This window comes from Haemaphysalis longicornis, unplaced genomic scaffold, assembly GCF_048455015.1.
Source record: "Haemaphysalis longicornis isolate Haplotype H1 unplaced genomic scaffold, Haemaphysalis longicornis Haplotype H1 scaffold_6, whole genome shotgun sequence".
NCBI classification, from domain to species: Eukaryota; Metazoa; Arthropoda; class Arachnida; order Ixodida; family Ixodidae; genus Haemaphysalis; species Haemaphysalis longicornis.
Window position 1 is genome coordinate 52,922,284 of NW_027526407.1, and position 22,173 is coordinate 52,944,456.

A 22,173-nucleotide genomic window follows, 5' to 3' on the forward strand; every position below is an offset into this window, starting at 1 on the left:
CATTGGCGTGTAGGTGAACGAGGGCCTTGGCTCTCGCATTCTTTCTTCCCTTGTTGTATCCGGGGTTCATGTTTCTCCGTAAGGGGACGTTAAAGGAGTACCGACACAAAATTTCAAAGCTCAGATAACTATGTAGAACGCTTCCTTTTTATCAGGAGATATCTCCCAGCAAGTTTCAACAGCAACCGTACAGCAAAAAACCCATTTTAATCTTCGCCCGCACGAGTAAGTACAGAGCGGACCGACATGACATCATCTGCTATTTGCCCCAAACTGCCGACGTCGGGGCTCCCGTGACGAAGCCGACGCGCTGGCTGTGGTTGGCGCGCGTTGCTCGGGCGTGTCTACACGTCATGGTTTTGGAACTGGTGTCATGCTGCCCATACCTGTGGGGACGGCGAAGACGTCGGCCGGTCTGGGCGCACACGTGCGCTCGCTGGCACGCGCTTCCGGAGGGGCAGCGATACGGCAAGAATGGTGACGTCACGTGATACCTCCTGTCATGGCGGCCGCTCGACGTTCGTTTTGTTGTAACCGAAACTGAGACGAATAAACGACGCCGTAAATTAATCTTTACGCTGCACTCGACCGTCTAATCTGTCATTCTAGGATTAGTGGGCTGGTAGGCACGCATAGCAGCGAAAAAAAAACATAACAACAAAATTTTGTGTCAGTACTCCTATAGGTTTGGGCCCCTCACTTAAATAATTAAAACCGCCCGGCAACTAGATATCTTCCGCTGGGGTTAGCTTGTTTACCTGTATTGTCACGCCGGCCGAACTGACTTGGCCGTGAGGGGCGTAAGCAGGCACCGCGGAGGCTTCTTTGTTATTCGCCGCGCTTTTGTGTCCACCTGACGAGCGGGCCCGGAGACGACGCATACAAACGAGTGGGCCACTCCATAAAAGCTGAAAACGATGTCAGCTTTCGAAAGGAGGATTTCCTTGCGTTCATCTGAGAAGTCGGCGGAGGGGGACCGTTCATATTTAACTACCGCGATTACCGCCACGAGAATCCCCGAACCGGACGGGAGCTGAAGGTCGGTCAAGGGGTCAAACCTTGGTCACCAGACGTTCAATCTATGACAGTTGCACTGCTCCAAGTTACTGGGCGAAGTTGCCATTCGTCACGCGTTGAGCCTGGTGACTTGGCAGCTGGGATGCGTCGTTGGGTAGACGGCCAGGCTTTGTTAGGCGCCCCACGAGTTAAAGGGGTCCTGAAATACCTTCCGCCGATGCGTGGATGTACATGTAACCAAATAAAGCAATGTATTAGCAATCTCCTCCCGCAAGAACTTTGTTGAAGCGATGAGTATTAGCTGAGAAATCGGAAATAAAAAACCGCGCATTATCGTCGCGCCGCGTTTCCTCCTCCTTTCAACGTACTATCCGCTGTTGACGGCGAGCGAGCCTTCCCTCCCATGATGCTACGCTCCCCGGCGGTGACGTACTTCCGCTATTGCGCTGCTCACACAGCCGCATGCACAGCCGTCTGCTACGGGCAAGCTTTGTTGACACCATGGATCTCGCACTCCGCTCAAGGCTGGAAAAGCGAACGAAAAATCTGGCCCCATGTGTGCGGCCGCCTGGCCTTGCCCTTTCGCGGTGTACGTTGCTGCAGAACTTTGCTATCGGCGGCACGCGACTTATTATCGGCGGCGAACTCGCAGCCGCACGGGGAGGATCCTGCGCTCGCTCCCTTGGATGCACAGCGCACTGTTTATCCAAAAAGCGCCGTATCAGATGTGGCCCCGCTGGTGCCGGGTCTTATTTTGTGGCGGTGGTAATTCCTGCCGGCGGCATGTGAAAAATACATTTTAAACCGATACAGAACCCGTGCACAAAACGCCACTTCAGCTTGGGGCGACGCGTGGTGGAGAGCGGCAACGTTGGCAAAACATGCTCCACCGCGGCTCTGAGCTTTCTAGCGCTGGAGCGAGCACCATTTCTTTGACAATATCAAACATCGGTTGCCCTGGCAACAAGGCACAAACCGCTCTAGAAGTCAGTTACGGTTGCGTGATCCCGGTTCAGCTTGGGGCCCCACCTCGCGGCATATGGGCACTGCAGGCATACTACTCACTAACATTTGGAAGTGCGAGATGCGTTTGGCATTACAGGAGGCGATGGTGTGTGTGTGTTGTGGACGCCTTTGTTTCGCAATGAAATGCGACGTTGTGCTTCTGCCCGTGGATAGTGCTTCCCATGGTCTGGATTATCTTTCTCAAGCGGCGTACGACTCAACCTCGCATGGGGTATGTGCAGTGTGCGTGGCTAAAAGCCATCTCAGCTTGTGCGCCAGAGTTAAGTGACTTGCTGTTCGTTCCCGCAAACCGCGCGCGAGGTGAGTGCCGAATTTATCACGGGCAGGAGGAGGCAACCCATCGTCTGTCAATCGCGGTTCGGACTTGCAACGCATGTTGTGACGTTGTGTTCGTTCGAAACGCGTCTCTGGATTGTTTGGAAGTTGAATAAAATCTATGCGTCAAACCCGCGCATTCGGCCCAGGGCGTTCTCTGCGATTGCAAGAAAGAAGTGCCACGGGGCTTCAACGCTTTCTTTATGGAACGTACTCAAGTAAGAGAATATTCATGTCGTGTTATGGCCCTGTTGCATTCAATACAAACGGTTAAGCGTTTGTTTACACTTGTTTCGTTTGTCGTAAAATGTCCAAGCACTCCGGCACTCCGCTGGTAGATCAGCCGGCGAGCCGACGCTGAGCAGACGACTCATCTCTTTGCCGGAAGTGCGTGAAAAAGCCGCCCAATAGCAGGATGTCTAGCTCATGACGAACATCTGGGAATCGATGATGTAGACATGTGAAGATGGCGGCGTCCAAAAACACGAAGGAAAGGGTGAGAAAAAAGCGACAAACTTTGCAACAAAAGTGTGAGCTTTCCGCTGCGCGTAAAAGAGTAATACTTGGCACAGATGATGTTGACGACCCAATCCAACGATTGCGCTAGTCAATTTAGTGTGCTCAAAACGCCTTTCAGGGCCCTTTTAACAAAGGTTAGGAATTCTGGCGGCGCGGAGCACAAACACAGGCGTGCACGGTATGCCAATACTTTAAGACGTGCCGCCCAAGAAGCGATTCCTGTCGTTAGGTCAGCTTTATGTCGGTTGGTTTTAGACATTTATGTTTTGCGGAATACTTTTGGGTTTTTGTATGAGAGTGAGAGGTGGGTCACGTGACTATTTTGTACCCCCTAGGTTTGTTTGTCACGGTGGCCAATCAGTGGCCTACTGTGGGCTAATGAATGAGCCAACCTCACTCTCAAGCTGTGACGTCCCGTTTGTGGGCGGGGTTTAGTGGTAAAACCGAGGAATTTGATGTTTTGAGGGGGACCAGAGCATTGAGAGGGGAGTGGGGAGCGGCGAGCTCCCGCTCGACGCCGCTCTTCCCCGACCTCTTGCTTGCGATCACGAGCCCTGAGTTGTAAATAAGTAAGGTAAATAAAGTGTGCAAATTGTACATTTTGAGTTTACTTTGAGTACACCGTCGTCGGCTATGTGCGGTCGGCCAACGAGCCAGCAAGTCGTCGTTTCATCGGATCATCGATCATCGACGTCGGCGACCGATCCCCCTATTTTGACTGGGGTCTACACTGATCTTGCTCCGGCTCTCGTCGGGGATGAAGAATGTGGCGTCCTCGTCTTCCTGACGTCCGAGACACAGGGCTTCGAGTATCTTCCTCGCGGCCTTAGCGTTTCACAGGCGCTCGAGTTGAGCCTCCGCGATCTCTTCATGCGTATTGTGTACTCCTAGATTCAAGAATCGGAGCGTGCTGGTGGACTCGAACAAGCCCGGCGCCGACTTGCATGCTTTTCGAATGATAGCGTTGACTTATTCCGTTCCTGTTGTACCCAGTTCTGCTAGGCCGCTACGTACGCGATGTAGCTGACGACGAAGGACTTAACGAGCCTGATCAGGCTGTCCTCCTTCATGCCGGCTTTTTGGAACGTGACTCTCCTGACGAGACGCATCGCGTCGGCTGCCTTAGCGGTGAGATGGGCGACGGTCTCGCCGTTTCTTCTGTGCTTCTCGATGACCATGCCGAGGACTCTGATCTTGCCGACCTCGGGGATCCTCTGTCCGGAACGCGTTACGATTTCGATCTTTTCGTTCTCTCGCCGCTGACTGTTTTTGGTCTTGCATCTTCGTGGTGGTATTATCAGGAGCACCGACTGGCTTGGCGAGTAGACGAGGCCGGAGCCGTACAGATGGTCCTCGATGGCGTTGACGGCCTCCTGCAGCTTGGCCTCGATCTGGGAGTCCATGCCGTCGGTCGTGCATATCGTTATGTCGTCGGCGTAGATGGTGTGCCGGACACCCACTTTCACGACCCTGTCGGCCACTCATATAATTACCAAGTTGAACAGTAGCGGCGAGATCACGGACCCTTGCGGTGTGCCGGTGCTCCCGAGCTTCCTGTCTTGCAGTTGTATGTCGCCAGCTCGCAGCTCGGCGGTCCTGTCCGTCAGGAAGTCATTGATGTAACTGTAACTCCTTTCGCCCATGTTGAGCTCGGAGACTTGCGACAGAATCGTCGAGTGTTTCCCTTAATCAAAGGTGCTCTGCAGGTCGAGCCGCAGGATGGTCTTGTTGTCTCTCGAGATGCTGATGTCGTCCACGATCACGTTCTTGAGCTGCAGCATCGCGTCTTGTGTGCTCAGGCGCTGTCTGAAGCCAATCATTGTGGTGGGGTACAGTCCTTCCCTCTCCAGGTAGTCCTGCCACCGGTTCATCAAAACGTGCTCCAGCACCTTGCCCATGCAAGACGTGAGCGAGATGGGCCGGAGGTTGTCCGTGCCGGGTGGCTTGCCCGGCTTGGCGATCAGGATTACCTTAGCCTTCTCCCAATGCTGCGGCAGCGTCCCCATTTTCCAGCATTTGTCCTAGTAGCGTGAGACTTTTGACAGATTTGTCGTCGAGGTTCTTGAGAGCCTTATTGGTGACGCGGTCTGGTCCGGCCGCTGACCTGCTTTTGATGTCCTTCAGCGCTGTGCGAACCTCTTCTACGTCTATGGCCCTGTCGAGGCGCTGGTTGGGTAGCCTCCGTACGTCCCGTGGTGTTCCGTGGACGTAGTCGGCAGGTATCCGTCACTGATGTGATTGGTCACCTTGTCGGCTCCGTGTTTCGTGACTTCCGGACGGATGACTGTCGCCAGTCGGCCCCTCTGGTGCGACTTACTTTTAGTTTCGTCGAGCAGATGCTTAAGCAAGTTACAATTTTTTTCATTGTGCGTTAGGACATCAGCGGCGTTGCATATCTCATTCCGCAGCTGTGCGCATACCATGCGACAGTGTTCCTAGATTGCTTTCTTGAGTTGTGCGACTTTTTTCCGTAGCCTACCATTGAGCCATTGCTTTTTCCATTTGTTGAGAATGGACTGCTTGGCCTTTCCTGAATCCTCTCAAAAAACAAAAACACTGTCTCCTTTTTCTTCAAAAAAGAGGAAGAGGTTTTTCTGTATCGGTTAAATTTCCATTTCTCGAGTTGGGGATATCGTGGCGTCCACTTCATCACCATAAGCGCCACTCTCATCATCTGAAACGACATTCCGCACGCTTCGCGCATGCCTCGCCGCCGCACATTGCACCTTCTTCACCATCGGCGTCACCCCCTGCCACAAGTTTCGGGCCGCTGGCCCCCCCCCCCCCCCTCCAGCGCTGCAGCCGCACCATCAGCGACAAATCTTGCCACTGACGTCATCGCGGATGCCCACCAACCACAGCCTGCCTCGTCCGCTACTACTACACCACCAGAAGGCGCTGGTGATCCCCAGAGCACTGAGGCGGCAACCTCTCTTCCTCCTCAGTTGACGCCACCGCGATCTACGCCCACTGTGAGCACTTCTCTGACATGACTCCACGACGTGTGCTCCGCAACGCTACCACCTCAATGCCATACACGTCAGATACAGTGCACCACGGATGAGACTCACATCGACGCACCAACAATCTGCCGCTTTGACAGCACGTCTCCCGTCTTGGTGTAGGCGCAGAAGCAACGTGACTCTTTCGAGCAAGCCGTTCTCAGCAGCAACAGCATTATGGACACAACTGATTTGCCTCCAAGCGACCTACTCAACAAGGAAACATTTTCTTGCGGGTATTATAATTTTGAAATCGGAATAGCCGCATAAGAACTCATGTGTCCCCAAGAAGTGTCATATATGGTCCCTACTACTAATTTGATTGGATTGGAACAACTATATTTGCCACTGCAGTTGGGCGCTTGCGCACCATGACGAGGGTCTACGTCGCCTTCGAGGTTGCCGTAACTCGGCACGGGTGCCTGCTCGCTGTTGTCAGCTCGCTGGGTCCCTGACTTTCTAACGCCTCGAGGACCTGCTGGATGGCCCAGAGCTGTTGGTCTTTGTCAGGGCTCTTCGCTGCTGCCTCGAGCTACGGCGGGATGGTTCTTGATCTTGCTTCGTGTGGGTCTTTGATGCAGTCCCACAAAAAGTTCATGTGGTCTGCCGTCTCCCTCCAGCAGACATTGCACTTGTCGGTTGGGTATGTCTCGGGGTACATGCGGTGCATCAATAACGGGCCCGGTAGTGATCCGGTCTAGAGCGGTCTCAGTACTACCGCCTCCGATCGACTCAGCCTTCGGTGCGGAGGTGCGAGAATCGTGCGAGCCAGGCGGTAGGCCTTCGTGATATCGTTGTAGTCCGTCATGCGGTCCTTGGCTTCGAACCACGCCGGAAGGTAGGTCGTCGGGACGCGGTTCATTAGCGCTGGTGCCATTGCGTGTGCCGTCTCCTTCCGGTTGTCGTTCCGTTCCGACGTGTCGCCCGCGTGCGCCGGGATTCACTTGATTCACACTTTTCTGCCGCTCGCAATATGCGCTCGGCCGTCCTGCAGCTTTGGCCTTTGCCAATGTTTCGCACCACCTGTCTCGTGTCACTCAGCACCATGTGGGAGTTTGCGTCCCAGGGCGATGGCCACCTCCTCTGCGTGTTCCTCTCCGGCACATCTCACTGTCGCTGCCGTTCTCGTGGCACCGGTTGACGCATCGATGACGACAGCCGTGAAGGCGTTCCGTTGCTATTCGTTATTCGTTGGCGTGCCAGTCGATGAGACAGAGCCTTGGCCCTCGCCGCTCTTCTTCCCTTGAACCTGGGATTCATGCTGTTTTGGTATGGGGTCGATTCGGGTCTGGCGTCAAACCTCTTTGGGGGCGGGAAGCTTCGTCTCCCCCTCATCCGAGCGTCCTATTCCCAGGCCGTATAGTATCTCCTCCCTGCTTTAGTCATGTACGGCGGCTCCAGTTGAGCGGTCCGTTGCGCTTCGGTTTTTTTCTTCGAGCATGTTATGTATCTGCAGTTGTAAGAAGCTGGTCGTGGACGTGGGCTTGAACAGGCCCAGTGCCATCTTCTACGCTCTTCTGATGATGGTGTTGACTTTGTTGCTTTCGAGTTTCAGCTATCTGTGGTAGGCATCAACTTACGCGACGTGGATGATGATGAAAGAGTGTACGAGCCTCATTCTGGGACATGACTCGTTTGAGGAGTCGCGTCGCATTGGCCGCTTTTGCCGAGATTGGAACATGGTTTCGCCGTTTCTTACATGCTCTTCAAAGACCATGTGTAGCATCCTGATTTTTAGGACGTCTGGGATCACGCTGCCGGATTTGGTTAAGATACGCGTTGTCGAGTATTGCCTCTGCCTTTGTTGGTAGGTGGGAATATTAGGAGCTCCGATGTGCTCGGCGAATATCTCAGTCCGATGCCTTACATCTGGTCTTCTAAAGCGTCGAAGACGGCTTGCAGCGCGCCCTCTATGTGGGAGTCCGTGCCGCCGGTCACCCACAGCGTGATATTGTCCGCGTAGATTGTATGCCTGACGCCTTCGATGTCCGCGAGCTTCTCGGCCACTCCGATCATTACCAAGTTGAACAGCATCGGCCAGATGATAGACCATTGCGGTAAGCGGGTGCTCCCGAGCTTCTTATCTTGCGTATGTAGGTGGCCTGCTCGGAGCTCGGCGGTCCTATCTGTGAGGAAGTCCTTGATGTAGTTCTAGTAACTTTCGCCCATGTTGAGCTTGGAGACTTTGGACAGGACCGTCGAGTACTTCACTTTGTTGAAGGCACTCCGCAGGTCAACCCCAGGATTGTTTTGTTGTCGTGGGCGCTTCCGCTGTCATCGATTATTTGATGTTTGAGCTGCACCATCGCACCCTGCGTGCTCACGTGCTCTCTGAAGCCGATCACCATGGCCGGGTACAGCCCTTCTCATTCCAGGTAATCTTGTCATCTGTTCAGCAGCACGTGCTCCAGCACCTTAACCCCCCAGGACGTGAGCGAGATGGCCTTGAGGTTTTCCGTGTCCGGTGGCTTCCCAGGCTCGGGGATCTGGATGGACATGGCTGTCTTGCACTTCTTTGGCAGCCCACCGGCTCTCCAGCACTTTCTGAAGTATTTTTCTAGGTTCTCAAGCCGTCGTCTAGGCTCTTCCGTGCCTTGTTCGTCCTAGGTTATGTTCCTGGTATTTCCTTAAACAAGCAGGCGTACCTATGTTTTGCATTGACAGTGACAAATTTCTAGGAGTGACCTTTGACAACAACATGACGTGGTCTCCACATATACGGAAACTGAAACACAAGCTTGAGGTGTATGCATCGATCTTCCGTATGATCTCCAGCAGCGCGGGAGGGTGTTCGGTGGCGTCTTTCATCAGAGTCTACAATGCACTCTGAGGGATTGCTTCACTACAGTCTACCTGCCCTCGAGCCTCTCACAAAAACAAACTCACAGCTCCTAGAAGGCGTACAAGCCAAGGTGCTTCGTGTGTGACTAGGGGTGCCTAAAATATTTCAACCCTTGGCACTCTCCGGGAGAGTAGGCGCCTGTCTCCAATGGTTCTCTGCCAGCAAGAACTCCTTCGTGCACGCTTGCGGTTTGTGAAGAGGACTCTCGACCATCCGCTGGCTCGTGACTCGGAAGCCGAGGTATGTGCCATATTACCGGCAGTGTATCAGAGCCCACCACAGTATACGAAGCCACCATGGACATTTTCCTGCTGGAAAATTACACTAACCACTTCCGGCATCCAAAGCAAACCTAAGTTGCCTCTGCCTGCTCTGAAATTCTTTTCATTGGAGCACATTGCTACTACCTATCAAAACTACACTCACATTTGACGGATGGATCGGTGATGGATACGTCATCTGCCACCAGAATATGGATCCCATCAACCCGCACAAAAATTACCGGAAAACTAGGTAACAAAACTTCGTCGATGGTTACTGAACTGAGGGCCCTGTGTGCTGCATTGCAACAAATTTTAAGTGCTCCAGTTCCGGCATGGGCAATCTTCACCGACTCTCGAGCAGCCCTTCAGCACCTCATGGTGCTGCCACACGAAAAGCTTGCTCAAGAAATTAATGACCTGCACACGCAGGCAATAAACAACCACCATGTCGTTGTTCTGCAGTGGCTTCCTTCTCACTGCAGTGTGGCTGGCAACAAGGAAGCCGACAGAGCTGCTGTATCAGGTTTTTCAGCCCAATTATTACTCCAGTGCTTTTCACAAGACGTGAAGGAGCGACTCTGGTGTCCTCGGTTGCCAAGAGCTCTCAGCTATTGCTGAGGGCTGACCCAAATAAAACCTACGTGCGGTTGGACACAATAGACCCAGAGTGCCGATTTCGGATGCCAAGCGGTCTGTGCAAGCGAGATGAAGCTGTCCTGCATCGCATCCGGTCAACGTGGCTTACACTAAGCATTTTCTTCGCCAGGCTTCCTCAGCACTGTTCCTGATCTGTGCAGTTCGAGAGGACTTGAGACACATTCTTTGCGCATGTCCTTATTACGAACATGAGCGTACCACGGTTAAGCCTTCTCTGTGCCTGCCCGCGTCTGCACAAATCTCTACGAAGCATCTCCTTGGGCCTTGGCCTACAGCAGGCATGTCACGTCGCGCAACAAAGGCGCTCTTAACGTTCCTCCGGAGCCCAGGACTTCACAGTGAGCTATGAACTCTCGGGCAAATGACTATTGCACCTTATTGTCTGTGTGTATTCGTATGCATCTGTGTGTTTGAGTATTCATGTGCATGTAGGAGTTCTTTTCATATATTTTAATCACAACTTCATGCTGATTTGGTGTAACAAGTCGGGTAGCAAGTTTGTAGCAAGTTTTGTGTAGCACCTCACTTGCCCATTAGAGATGCTTCGGTCTTCTCTCTGGCCCGGCCGCCGACCGGCTGTTGAGGTCGTGCAGGGCCGCGAGGACCTCCTCGACGTCGATGTCCCGATCGAGCTTCGCGTTGGGTAGGCCTCCGTACAACGCTTGTATTCGCCGTACTCGCCCGATATATGTGCTTGGCGAGTCTTTCCCTTTGGGGAAACCTGGTCTTGGTTTCGTCGAGGAGGTGGCTCAGCAGGTTATGTCTTTCCGTGGTGCATCTGCCCGTCGGCCGCTTTGCAGGTCTCGTTCCACTGTTGCGCACATAGAACGCGGAAGTGATCCTCAATCACTCGGTTGAGCTCCGCCACCCTCTTTTGCGTCTCTGATTGAGCTGTTGTTTCTTCCATCGATTGAGTTCGAACTGTTTGGCTTCGATGAGATGGGCTATCCGGCTGTCTACTTTGTCGATGCCCGTGTCCGCTTCAATTTCTTTGCTTACGACTTCACGTCTTCATCTCCACCTGTCGTCTGGTTTCTGGCGTCTCGGAAGGCATTCCAGTCTATCCATCTGTGTGTTCTGGTGCAGGTGTAGTTGTGTTCCGGTATGCCGATTTCCACGATTGTGTTGTCGCTGCCGAGATCGGCCACCCCGTTTCTCGAGGTCATCGCTCTTCTGACGTCCTTCTTGATAAACGTGAGGTCTTGAGCGGTGTGATGGGCCACAGAGTTACCGATTCCGGTCGGATGCATCAGGTCCTTGATGAGGGAGAAGTCAAGTCCCGTGACGTCTTGGCCCAGGTCGCGGGGTTTTGCTGTGTACTTGTTGTAGCCATAGACTGGGTTCATTGCGTTGAAGTCGCCGCATGCCGTCAGCGTGTTGCGTCCCAATACGGTGCTGCGTCTGTGCGGTAATGTTTTGAATCTGTTTTCTCTGCGATGTGGTGCCGTAAACGTTGAGCAGAAATATGCTCAATTTTCTATTCTTGCCCAGGATAATTTCGGTGAATGTGTGCTCGCTCTTGATGTTGTTGCTTGCAGCTCGTATTCGAGGAACTTCCGCTCCTTCACGAGCAGGGTGCACAGGCCTCTGCCGTCGGTCGGGCTCTTGTGCACTCTGTAACCTGGGAGGGACGGTGCGTCGGTGCTTTTCTCTTGTAGTAGCGTCCCGTCCGGCTTGCTCACGGCGTGCGTGGTGTGCTGTTGGATGACTGCCTTGTTCCTTCCAAGGCCGGTATAGTTGCACTGCCACTTCGTTACGCCTGCTGCTGCTTCGTTGGCGGCCATCATTGCGTTAGAGGGGTTCCTATTGTGACGGGTATCTTTTAAACACCTGTCCACCCATCAATCATGTTACCACGAGGTTTTAGTGTGCTTAATCGTTCTTACTCCACCATAACGAATTTTAATTCACCTTAGTCTATCCTTGTCAACCTTCCTACCACCCTACTAATTGTTACTAGGAATCATCAATTCATTTTAATTAACTTTAATCTGTCTGAATCCCCCTTCATCCTAGCGAAATCCCAAGTACTAATCGTTACTTGCAAACTTAATTTGATCATTAATAAATTTGGAAATCATTGATCGTCAATCACATAGGGTTAGCATGCTTTGGTTCGCTTCTGTCCTTGCTTGGGTTTTTGTACCATGTGTGTCAACGCCGGGATCATTCTTGGTCGCCTTCCGACGAGACGAATAAGCCCGTACATTGAAGGCGGCCATAAAGACACAATACAAGGTTTGGTTAATTAGAAAATTCCTTCGCCCCGAATAAAAATGATAGAAAGTTTATTGCAAACTTCGAAGAAAACAATCAAGATATTAAAGAAGGCGCAAAGCAATGGCAACACCCTACCCCCTTTCCGGCCAGTTTTTCATGACGTCACAGGATCTTTTTATGTGCGATTGAAGGCCGCCGCCTCAAGCCACCGCCAAAAAACGTGACTGGGACATTGTAGTAGGGATTCGAGTTCCGTTTGATCTCATCAGTACAATACTAACGCTCCGTTAACACACCTATGAAAATGTTTTTGGTGACGGCTCATAACACGTCACTGTGCCCATATAGCGTCACTATGGCGTGAAATTTCAAAGTTTTTGAGTGTTTCTTGCGTTTCTTCGGTTAAAAAGTGTCTGTCGTGGTTGGAATGGCTCAGAGTCAGCTACCAAAGTCTAAACCTTTAAAAACAACGACGCTGTATTTTGTCATCATGGCCCCTTTAATAGAGACGGAATCCACTCACCGGGACCGCTTGAGAGCCTTGCGATGGCGGCCAGTAGAAATATCAGAAGATGGGTGAGTAGCAAGATGCTTTCTCATCTGCCGATTAGGGTCGTAGCCCCTCTTACATGTTTTGCAATAGAATGGCCAGTTTTCCAGGTGACCCTCGTTCCTGTGTTTCCGCAGCGAGCTTCGACGCCGAAATTTCTCCTTGCAAAAAGGGCACTTGACATACCTAGAAAAAGACGTAGACATAGATAGAACTAGCATACCCAGACAAATCATAGAAAACATAGATTATAAATAATACGCATTTAAATCTTGCTTAGTGCTAATAATTCTTAGGACCAAAATTGAACACAGAGATTTCAAACGCTGGACGTTTAAAATTTGTTTAATTATAATTATAGTATGTAAAAGCGTCAGCTGCGAGCCCAAGCCCTACATCACACATCACTAGGTCACAAGAAAGTTTCTCAGGGGACTTAAGTCTGCTCAAAATTGCTTTAAGGTGAACACCTTGCGTACTATTCTGACGGGTATCTTTTCAATGCACCTCTACCCGTCGACACACACGCCATGCTGTTTTCCTGTCGTTAATATATCCTATACCATCATAATTATTTTAATCCACCGTAATTTATCTTAATCAACCTTACTTCCACCCTCTTAATTATTACTGTGAATCATCAATTCACCTTATTCATTTTAACTCGACTGAATCCACCCTCTGCTTGGCTAAATCTCACCTTACTGTCAATGAATGATTGATCGTTAATAAATTTGACAATCATTAATCGTCAATTGCACAAAATTTGGTTCGCTTCTACCCTTGCCTGGGCATTTGCACGGTCCGTGTCGACGACGGCGTCAATCAAGGCCACCTTCCAACAAGACCAAAATACCTTGTACCTTGACCAAAATACAAACACAAAATACCAAAATACAAGACCAAATACCGTACCCTAAAGGGTACCATAAAGACAAAATACAAGTCTTGGTTAATTAGAAAAAACCCTTTGTCCCAAATAACAATACCGCTTTTATTGCAAAATTCGAACCAATAATCAATATATTAAAGAAAACATATAAAGCAGTGGCACACTCCTCGCCCACTTTCCTGTAACTTTCTTATGACGTCACAGGATCTTTTTACGTGCGATTGACGACCGCTGACCCAAGTTACCGCAAAAAATTGCGACTGGGACATTTTAGTGGGTATTCGAGTTCCGTTTGATCTCATCAGGTGAATAATAATGCTCAGTTAACACACCCATGAAAATGTTTTTGGTGCCGGTTTATAACACGTCAACTCCTGCCATATTATGTCTCTATGGCGCGAAATTTCAAAGGTTTTCAGTGTTTCTTGCGTTTCTTCGGTTAAAAAGCAACTTCCGCAGCTGGAATGGATCAGAGTGAGGTTGTAAAGCGTATATCTTTCAATGGTAACGACGTTGTATTTTGTCTTCATGCCCCTTTAAGAGAGCTGGAATCCACTCACGAGGGTCGCTCAAGGGACTTGTGTTTCTCGTCAGTAGACCTATCGAGATGCTTTATCAGCTGCTCATAAGTGTCGTAGCCACTCTCACATATGTCGCAATACCGTTTCCAGTTTTTCGGGTGACGTTCGTTCCTGTGTCTCCGCAGCGAGTTTGGCTGCCCGAATTTCTCCTTGCAAAAGGGGCACTTGAAGGGGCGCTCTCCGGTGTGCGTCCGAACATGCGCCTCGAACTTGTTTCGAGCTGAGCAAATCTTCTCGCAGAACTGTGAAAAAAAATGGCACTTGACACATTTGCGAGAAAGTTGCCGAGAGCATGAAATCTAGAGATGAATCTTGCGCTTGAGCAAGAACAATTGAGCAAGCTAAGGCTTGTCTTTATACCATTATACCCGCCGCGGTGGCTCAGTGGCTAAGGCATTGCGCTGCTGAGCCCGACGTCGCAGGTTCGATTCCCAGCCGCGGCGGCCGCTTTTCTGATGGAGGCGAAAAGCAAAAACGCCCGTGTGTACGAGATTTCGGCGCACGTTAAAGACCCCCAGGTGGTCAAAATTAATCCCGAGCCCTCCACTACGGCGCGCCTCATCGCCTGCGTGGCGTCAGCGCGTTAAACCCTACAATCACTCAATCAATCAAGCTTTATACAATTTTATTTGTGAGCAGGTTTTCAAGCTAATTATGAAAAAAGATGTGCTCTATTTCAACTATTCTATGGTCTCTCCTGTTTCTTTACCTTCGCTGCACTTTATTTCTTGTGTGTTTTCATTCGTTCGCGACGGCTCTCTTTCTTAGACCTTGGCTGGTGTACGTATCGGGCTTGCTCTATCTACATCATGGATGTTGGCAATTTGCTCCGCGCGGCCCGCTTAAGGCCCGAGGGGAAGTATTATGCCGCCCGGGCACGACGTTGTGACTCCTCCCCTTGTCACTTCGTACCTGAAGGCTAACATGGCAGCTTCAAGCTCAAATGGGGTTAGACAGGAACAAAGAAAGATCGCTTGTCTTCCTTTCATATTCAAAATTTAACTGCGCGAAAGACATACAAGAAAGGACACGGACGAGCGCAGCCCGTGTCTGCCTTTCCTTTTTTTCACCCGTCCAAAGAATCTCCCCCTCTCCCGATTTGCCGCCCGGCCCTTGCTGTGTCGGGTTCATGCAACTCCCTCTCCATCTCGAAAGGTTGCCGGCCCCTGATATATACAAATTTTATTTCTTGCTCAGCCAGGCCCGCTCTTCAGAGGTCTTTATACTGCGGATTTTCAAATCCAAGCTTTCTTAAAAATTGGCAGCGTCTCTTCTCACGTCCGTGCCAATGTTGTCGAAAGACGATACTTTTCTGCCGAATCTGCCGCGTTAATGCCTCTCTTTTCTTTCCCACCCACCTCTACCCCTCTCCCCTCTAGTCTCGCTTCTCCCACGGTAAGCACGGCGCAGGTTTGCTAAAGTCAATTCAATTTTTCCGCGTTCCGCTGCTCACGCGTCATAGCCCGGGAGCAGCGCGCATCTATCTATTTACAGTTGACAGAACAGCGCTAGAAGCAGTTATGTCTTGATGGTTTGTCTCAAATATGCCTAATGACTCATTTTTGATCACCAATGTTGACAAGTATAAAGTATGATACAAGGTTTAGTGGTTTGTAAATGTTTTGTCTGTGTAGGCTTATTGTTTCAGATTTCTTTTATATTTTGGCAAGTAGGCTGAATGGAGGAACAGACCGACACACTAAAATTTTCGGCTTTAAGTAGCGCAAGAAAGGCTTTCCTCTTTAAAATTGTTCTGTAGGGGAGCCTGTTTACCTTTTTTTTTAATCTTTCCAACACCTTATGCCTTTCTTTTTCATTTTTGAATGTTTATGTCAAACGTGAAATGAATCTGATGAAGCTATCGATCAAGCAAACAAACAATTTTAGGGTTCTTGGAGGAATACGAGTAGTTACATATTGCTTTGCACGATCCCTCCTCGATGGGTTAGCAGCACTCCGTCGATTGACTTATACATACTCGGCCTACTCCCGCACAAGGATGGGGACCCGACAGTTTTAGATGCAAAACATCTCTTGCTCGGGGCTATGTCCGGCGTCCTTCCGTTGTCCGCACCTCTCCCCCTACACTATAAAAAAAAATTTCCCCGCATTTCCCCGAGGGGAAGAATGTGAAAGTGCGAATGCAGGAGTTGAATTTGCGCGGTTCGTTAATGTTCGCGAAAGAGAGATCACACACACACACACACACACACAACTACAAAGAAAGAAAGATGCATTTATTCACAGACACCTATTTGTGTTGCCGTTGTACTTGATTGCTAGAGCGGATCTCAGCTTTGAAATTTCGTGTCAGTACTCCTTTAAGCGGGTGCATTAGCCCTTCTCACGCCCGATTCTTGGCCAATCGCCCTAAGTGGGTATGTGGTGCGGACGGACGGACGACGGTGGACGCGTGATTCAGATTACTTGGCCAATCGCCCTAAGTGGGTATGTGCTAAAGAAATTAGGAACTCTTCTTGGCCAATCGCCCTAAGTGGGTATGTGGTGCGGACGGACGGACGGACGGTGGTGGACGCGTGATTCAGGGTCGCTTAAGAAGTGCATTCGCACTTAAAAAGAAATATTTCTCGGCGCCCGGTTTCGAGCCCACGCTCTCTGGTCGCAACGGGAGGTACGCGGCGCTCTTCCCACTGCGCTGGAAAACCGAGGCAGATGCAAGATATACGAACGCGCCTTATGTCCTTGACTCATTAAACTACGTCGAGAAGCTACTGATACAACGAAGTCACGCGAAGCTGAAGGTCAACGGAAACGACGAACGGAAAACTTTAGAGGAGGATATTAGTGTCTCTTGCCCGGGGGGATGTCCCGCGTCCGTGCCCCGTCCGCAGCGCCTCTGGTGATGATTGTGGCAGGATGCCCCTAGGGACTGGCCAACCAAACAATCCATCACGAGATAGCTTCGCGTTCAACCACAGTCATCATCTTCCCGTAGGGGAACCGCTGACGAAGAAGGAGAAGTAGACAAAGCTGCGAAGACGAGGGCGTGTACGTTGCTTTCAGCCGGTGCACCAACGTCAACAACCTTTACCTCACCAACGTTGACGGAGACTACCGATTCTACCACAGAGACGACATTATCGACAAGAACATGATGGACAAGTTTCGGCGCCTCCATCACCACATGCATCACCACATGCTTTGCATCATCACATAGTTCCCTTCGGGAGATGGTGCAATTTCTTTTTCCTTAACTGCCCAACGTATTGCAGATCCATCTGACACCGCAACCTTCGAGACGAGGCGCATTCTGCAAACCACCTGAATTCCTAACTGCACCTGGTCATAACTAATGTTTCGCAAGTAGTGGCTCCTGGTTCAGTGGTAAGTTTCGACGTGCGTGTTTCCCGTTTCACATCAGGCACACAAACGGCCACGATTGGTTTATCACGTAGTCTGAGTGACTTACACGGACTGACACTTACCCCAAACTGGAACATCGTCCAATATGTGCACATGAAGTGACACTGAGTGACCGGACTGTGTGCACTCTGTAAATAGGGCCTAATGACTGGCGGAGTTCCTACTGGGAGACCTGGGACACTCGCCCCCATACCTACTTTCCACCAGGCCATCGTGGACTCCAGTTAACGAAATTTTAGATGCAACCGCATCTCATTCACCCGCCTTGTCCCTGCATCCGGCGTCGTCGTCGTCGGCGTCCGCTCCTCCCCCATTCTCCCCGCCACGCCAGCTGTGCTCTCCGCCGCTCACCCCCTCTCCTCTCCGATAGCGAACACTCTCTCGCGAGGGGCATTGGATTGGATTCGATTAGATTGGCTTGGATTGGCTTGGCCTGGCTTGGCTTGGCTTAGATTGGATTAGATTGGATTGGATTTGGATTGGATTGGATTAAAGTGGATTGTGTTGGATTGTGTTGCGTCATAGCCGCGGCAGACGCACTGGCGCCGGCGCGTCCCCTCAGCGTTATGCGCGCTATAAACGCGGTGCCTGCGCCGCCCCGCTCCATCGTTCCAGCGCCGTTCCTCCGCTGTCCAACGCTGCAACGTGAACCCCCTATGCGTCGCATCTACACAGGGCTTCCCCCGAGGGGAGGTGGGAGATTTTTTCAGCACACTCAACCTAAGCGATATTTCGTTCCGAGATAGGTACAGTCGTTTACAGGCTTAGCTATAGCAACACTTTACCCACTTATCGTTTCCTCCAGCTTTGGTATAAAGTAGTTTAGTCACAATTGTTGCATTTCTGTCAAGTTTAAGGGGCTCTTGAGCTCTCCACAGTCGTTTGAACAGTTGTTTTAGGAGTTTTTGAGTTATTCAGCGCAAAGTTAAATGTGATGCTCCAGCTAATCCCGTGGACGACTGTACAAGCGAAGCCCTCCCGGTGCGACGCAGTAAGGTAGTTAAACGGGTTGATATGCCGCGCCCGACCCAAGACCACCCAAAAGATACCAGACCATCCTATTTACGGAAGGAATGGGTAGAATTTATCCCAAAAGAAGGTTTTTCAACTTGAAAAAATCACTCGGCCTTGCAAAATTTGGCTCTCCTGGGGCACATACCTACAGGCATGGACACTACAAACTAATGTTTGTGCCAAAAACAGCAAATCAATGTAGAATAGACATACAGTCAAACCCGTTTATAGCGAACTGCAATATGCACCGCGATTAGTTCGATATATCCAATAGTTCGATATAGCCGAACCCGCCTATAACGAGCTTGTTGTTACGAGTTCGCAATCCACGGGAGCCCCCCCGCCCCCCCTCCCCTCACCAACTCCGCCATCCGCGTGTGCAGAAAAGAACACAGTACAGTAGCCATTAGCATACCAAAATAATCCATTTATTGCAAGTAATAAAGCTACTTTCCGCCTTCACTGGCCACGTTGCAAAAAAAAAAAAGCGGTGATTTTTGTTTTCACTTTCGTTTTGGCGGTTTCAACTAGCATAGCATTCTCTACACGAAACATTGTTTGCACCAGTTCGAGTCCGCGTCCTCAAAATTCTAAGAAGCATTGGCGGAGCACATCGACGGCCGAAAGCGTTATAAGCGTCGGACGGATTTCACTGGCGACATCATCGGGAACGCTGGCGAGCTCTTCCCACAGTTCACCGATGCTACTGTCTTGGTCCGGACAGGCTGACTAAGCGGGTTTCGTCGCGAGTCCCGCGCGTCTGAAACAGTTACGGAAACTATTGGGCGTCACGTCGCTCCGTGCGAGGCGCAATGTCTCAGTCGCGGCTCTTGCTCCGTGGTCGCGGCCAATCCACATCTCAATCGCCGCTCCGAGATCATGCATTTCGGCGGCAATTCTAGGCGCCCAGAGTTCGATATATGGGATGTGAACTTCGTTATAAGGAATATGTTTCCCATGTATTTCCGTAACTGAATTATTTTTGTTCGATATATAGCATAATTCACTCTATCGGGGTTCGTTATAGCCGGGTTTGACTGTACATATACGTCTTGCATGCGTACCACTACAATATTCATAAGCTGTATCACTAAGGTAACATCCCGTAAACAGTAAATAAAAGTACCATGAAAGGTGCTTTTTAACGCTATCCTTTGCGTGATTTGGATCTATTTTTGTAGTTGTAGCAACATTGAATATCTGTAATTTCGACCCCAACCATACGTCTGTCTCCTGGACGTCTGCAATTTCGATTGCATACATCTTCTGGATATGTGCAGCATGTAGCGCGGTTTGCTGGGTAGAGTGTTGGCGCATTAATCCCGCTTTCTACCCTTTAGTCTCTAAGGCAGAACAGGGAGGGTGCTTTACCAGTTACTCAAAACAATACAATGAGTGTTCCAAGCAAGCCAGTAGATGGCACTGTGCGCGTACGGGGAGTGGCTGGCTTGTCTAACCACCGGGAAATGGAATTTCCCCACGCACGCATTCGAAAGTGGGCTGGATAGAGATAATAACTTTCGTATCTAATAAATTGTAGTTCGCCAAGAGGATGTATCCCTTCAGCCGTCGGAGAATGGAGCTTTATTCTGGATATTGGTATTGAAAGCCCTGCTATCGCAGAGCCCCGTCAACCATAGCTGCTCCAGCTGTTCCGCCGTTCTCGAACCCGGCGCCACTTCAACCATATCTCTTGAAACACATGTAAAGTCACCATTAGCGCACTACGAGATGGTGCTCCTTGAGAGGTTATTTCAAAAACGTATTTGTAGCATCGCAAAAACGGCAACGGTATCAAGGCTGACACGCCCCCACACACACCAAAACTAAGTTTATTATGAGACCTTGACACACGCGGTGTTTGGAAAATTTGTAAGAGCAGTGTTTTCAATGAAAACTTTCTTAAGTGAGCCCCGATGAGTAGTTCGTAGAGATGTGGTTCGTACAGACTTGGGCTCTTGGCTTCTTAAGAAAACCACGAAGACAAACTGCAAGTTTCGCTTATAAAAGAGTGCTCTGTCCCACAGAGTTTCATACTAACATATACTGGAGGGAAATCTGGCGCCACTGGCTAGGACAGCCGCGCTTCAGCGAGCGTTCCGTCATGTCACGAGGAGACACGTTCCCCTTCTCCTTGGCATAACTCATGAACAGCCTGAAACGTTTTCCGTGACTTCAAAAAAGCAACAATATTATTGTAAAAAGATTATTTCAATTTAGTGAATTTTTATAAAAATAAAGTGCAAACAAGGTTCACTTGTCAAGAAATTTTAAAAGCGTTATGCTGAAGGAGCAACAAAAAATGCTACAATTGTGCTTCATTTTGGCTTCAAGTTCTAAAAGAAGCCATGTGGCTAGCCAAGCCAAGTAGGCAAGGACAGTCGCTCGCTCCTATGGCAGCGCCCACGGCGGTGCGCGGCTACAGCGACAGATTTCCTTCTGCTATATATTTATTATATATATATATATAGCTGTATGCTCTGTCCTTATAACAATAATACCAATTTTATCGAAAACTTCAAACAAATAGTAGCGATATTGAAGAAGACATGCGAAGTTTGCGTAACTCTGACCACTTCTCTCTATGACGTTACGGAATCTTGCCTGTTGCAATGGCAGCCGCCGACCAACGCCACCCTAAAGAAACATGATTGTAGTGGGATCTTTGGTTCAGTTTGGTTTGCACCACTTCATTGATAACGTACAGTGAACACACTGATAGATATGTTTTTAATGAGTGTCTTCGATGTTCGGTCTCGGCCTCTCCAAAATCTCCTCGGGCGGGAAGCAATCCGGCATTCTTCTTATCTTTTGCATGTATTTCTATGGAGTGTCAGTGAATCCTCGGACTACCCACGCACGATCCGCGGATAGTGCGAGACTGTAAGACGAAGAGCCCCACTATCCCCCTTTTTTATGCCACTGTTGACGTCCCGCAGTGCGAAATTTGAAGGTTTTAATTACCTCTTTCGTTAGGTTCAAGTTGAAAATTGCCTTTTGCGGGTGAAATACAGTGAGCTAGTTACCAAAGAGTAGTTCTTTAAAACTGACCAAGGTAGTCCTTCGTTTTCGTGGCACTTTTAGGTAGATGTGGCCCTCATATTTTGTCTAGCCATAAATTCCCTTTATACGTCTGCGCGGTGTCCCCCATGAACGAATAAACATTTGCAGTGAGCCCGGAAGATTCCCGTTTGTGCCATCCGGGTTGCAAGTGTTAATTATGTTCCTTGCATACCTTGTTTTCTCGTCTATAGATTAGTTCACTCTCGCAGTTCAGAGGCTTGGTTAAGCAAAAAAAATGTGGTACGCCACTGTCCGAAAACCTTGAATCTTGAAGGCAAGAAGCGTCGACGTACATCTGGAACCTTAAGTAATCAGGGGAAATAAGTACCTGACAAATGTAGCGTTTGCGTGTGGGATGCTGGGTGTAGTTGCGCCGGTCGAAAGCAATACCCTTTTGGTCATGCACATCTTGCTTGGAGCTGTGACTGGCATCTTCAGGTACGGAAAATCTGACCTTCTTTCTGTGCAGTGCTGAAATAAAAAATACGTGAGCGATTATAAAGGACCCACAGAACACCTCTGAAAGATTGTAACTTCTATTGGCTCGTGCATTATGTTTCTAAATTGAACACCTAGGTTGTATGTGAAGAGAAACTTGGCTCCGTGTCTGCTCACTTTGCATCAAAATTCCTCTAAAGCTGATAGCCTTCTGCCGCCCTGTCATGTATATGTCTCTCTTCTTTCCCCCGCCCAAACTTCATTTTCTTCTCCCATTTCAGTCGTTCCGTTATTGATGCAATGGAAATTTTCTCTGTTAAAGCAGAACGTTGTGCTAGTTGATTTTCCCGTATTGCATGTCACCCGTGAGAAAAGTGACGAGGAGTACGA

At 49.9% G+C, this 22,173-nt stretch overlaps 1 protein-coding gene across 1 annotated transcript in view; it reads right to left on the bottom strand.

The window, feature by feature from the left end:
* LOC144142676 (uncharacterized) overlaps window positions 1-22,173 on the bottom strand; it is a 35,935-nt gene that overhangs the window by 2,589 nt on the left and 11,173 nt on the right. Inside the window, exons 2-4 of the mRNA XM_077674334.1 lie at window positions 21,674-21,816; window positions 13,864-14,126; window positions 12,385-12,597 (exon numbers count right to left, since the gene is read on the bottom strand). Coding sequence (XP_077530460.1) covers window positions 12,385-12,597; window positions 13,864-14,126; window positions 21,674-21,816 — 619 coding nt within the window. The remainder of the gene's footprint in view (window positions 1-12,384; window positions 12,598-13,863; window positions 14,127-21,673; window positions 21,817-22,173) is intronic.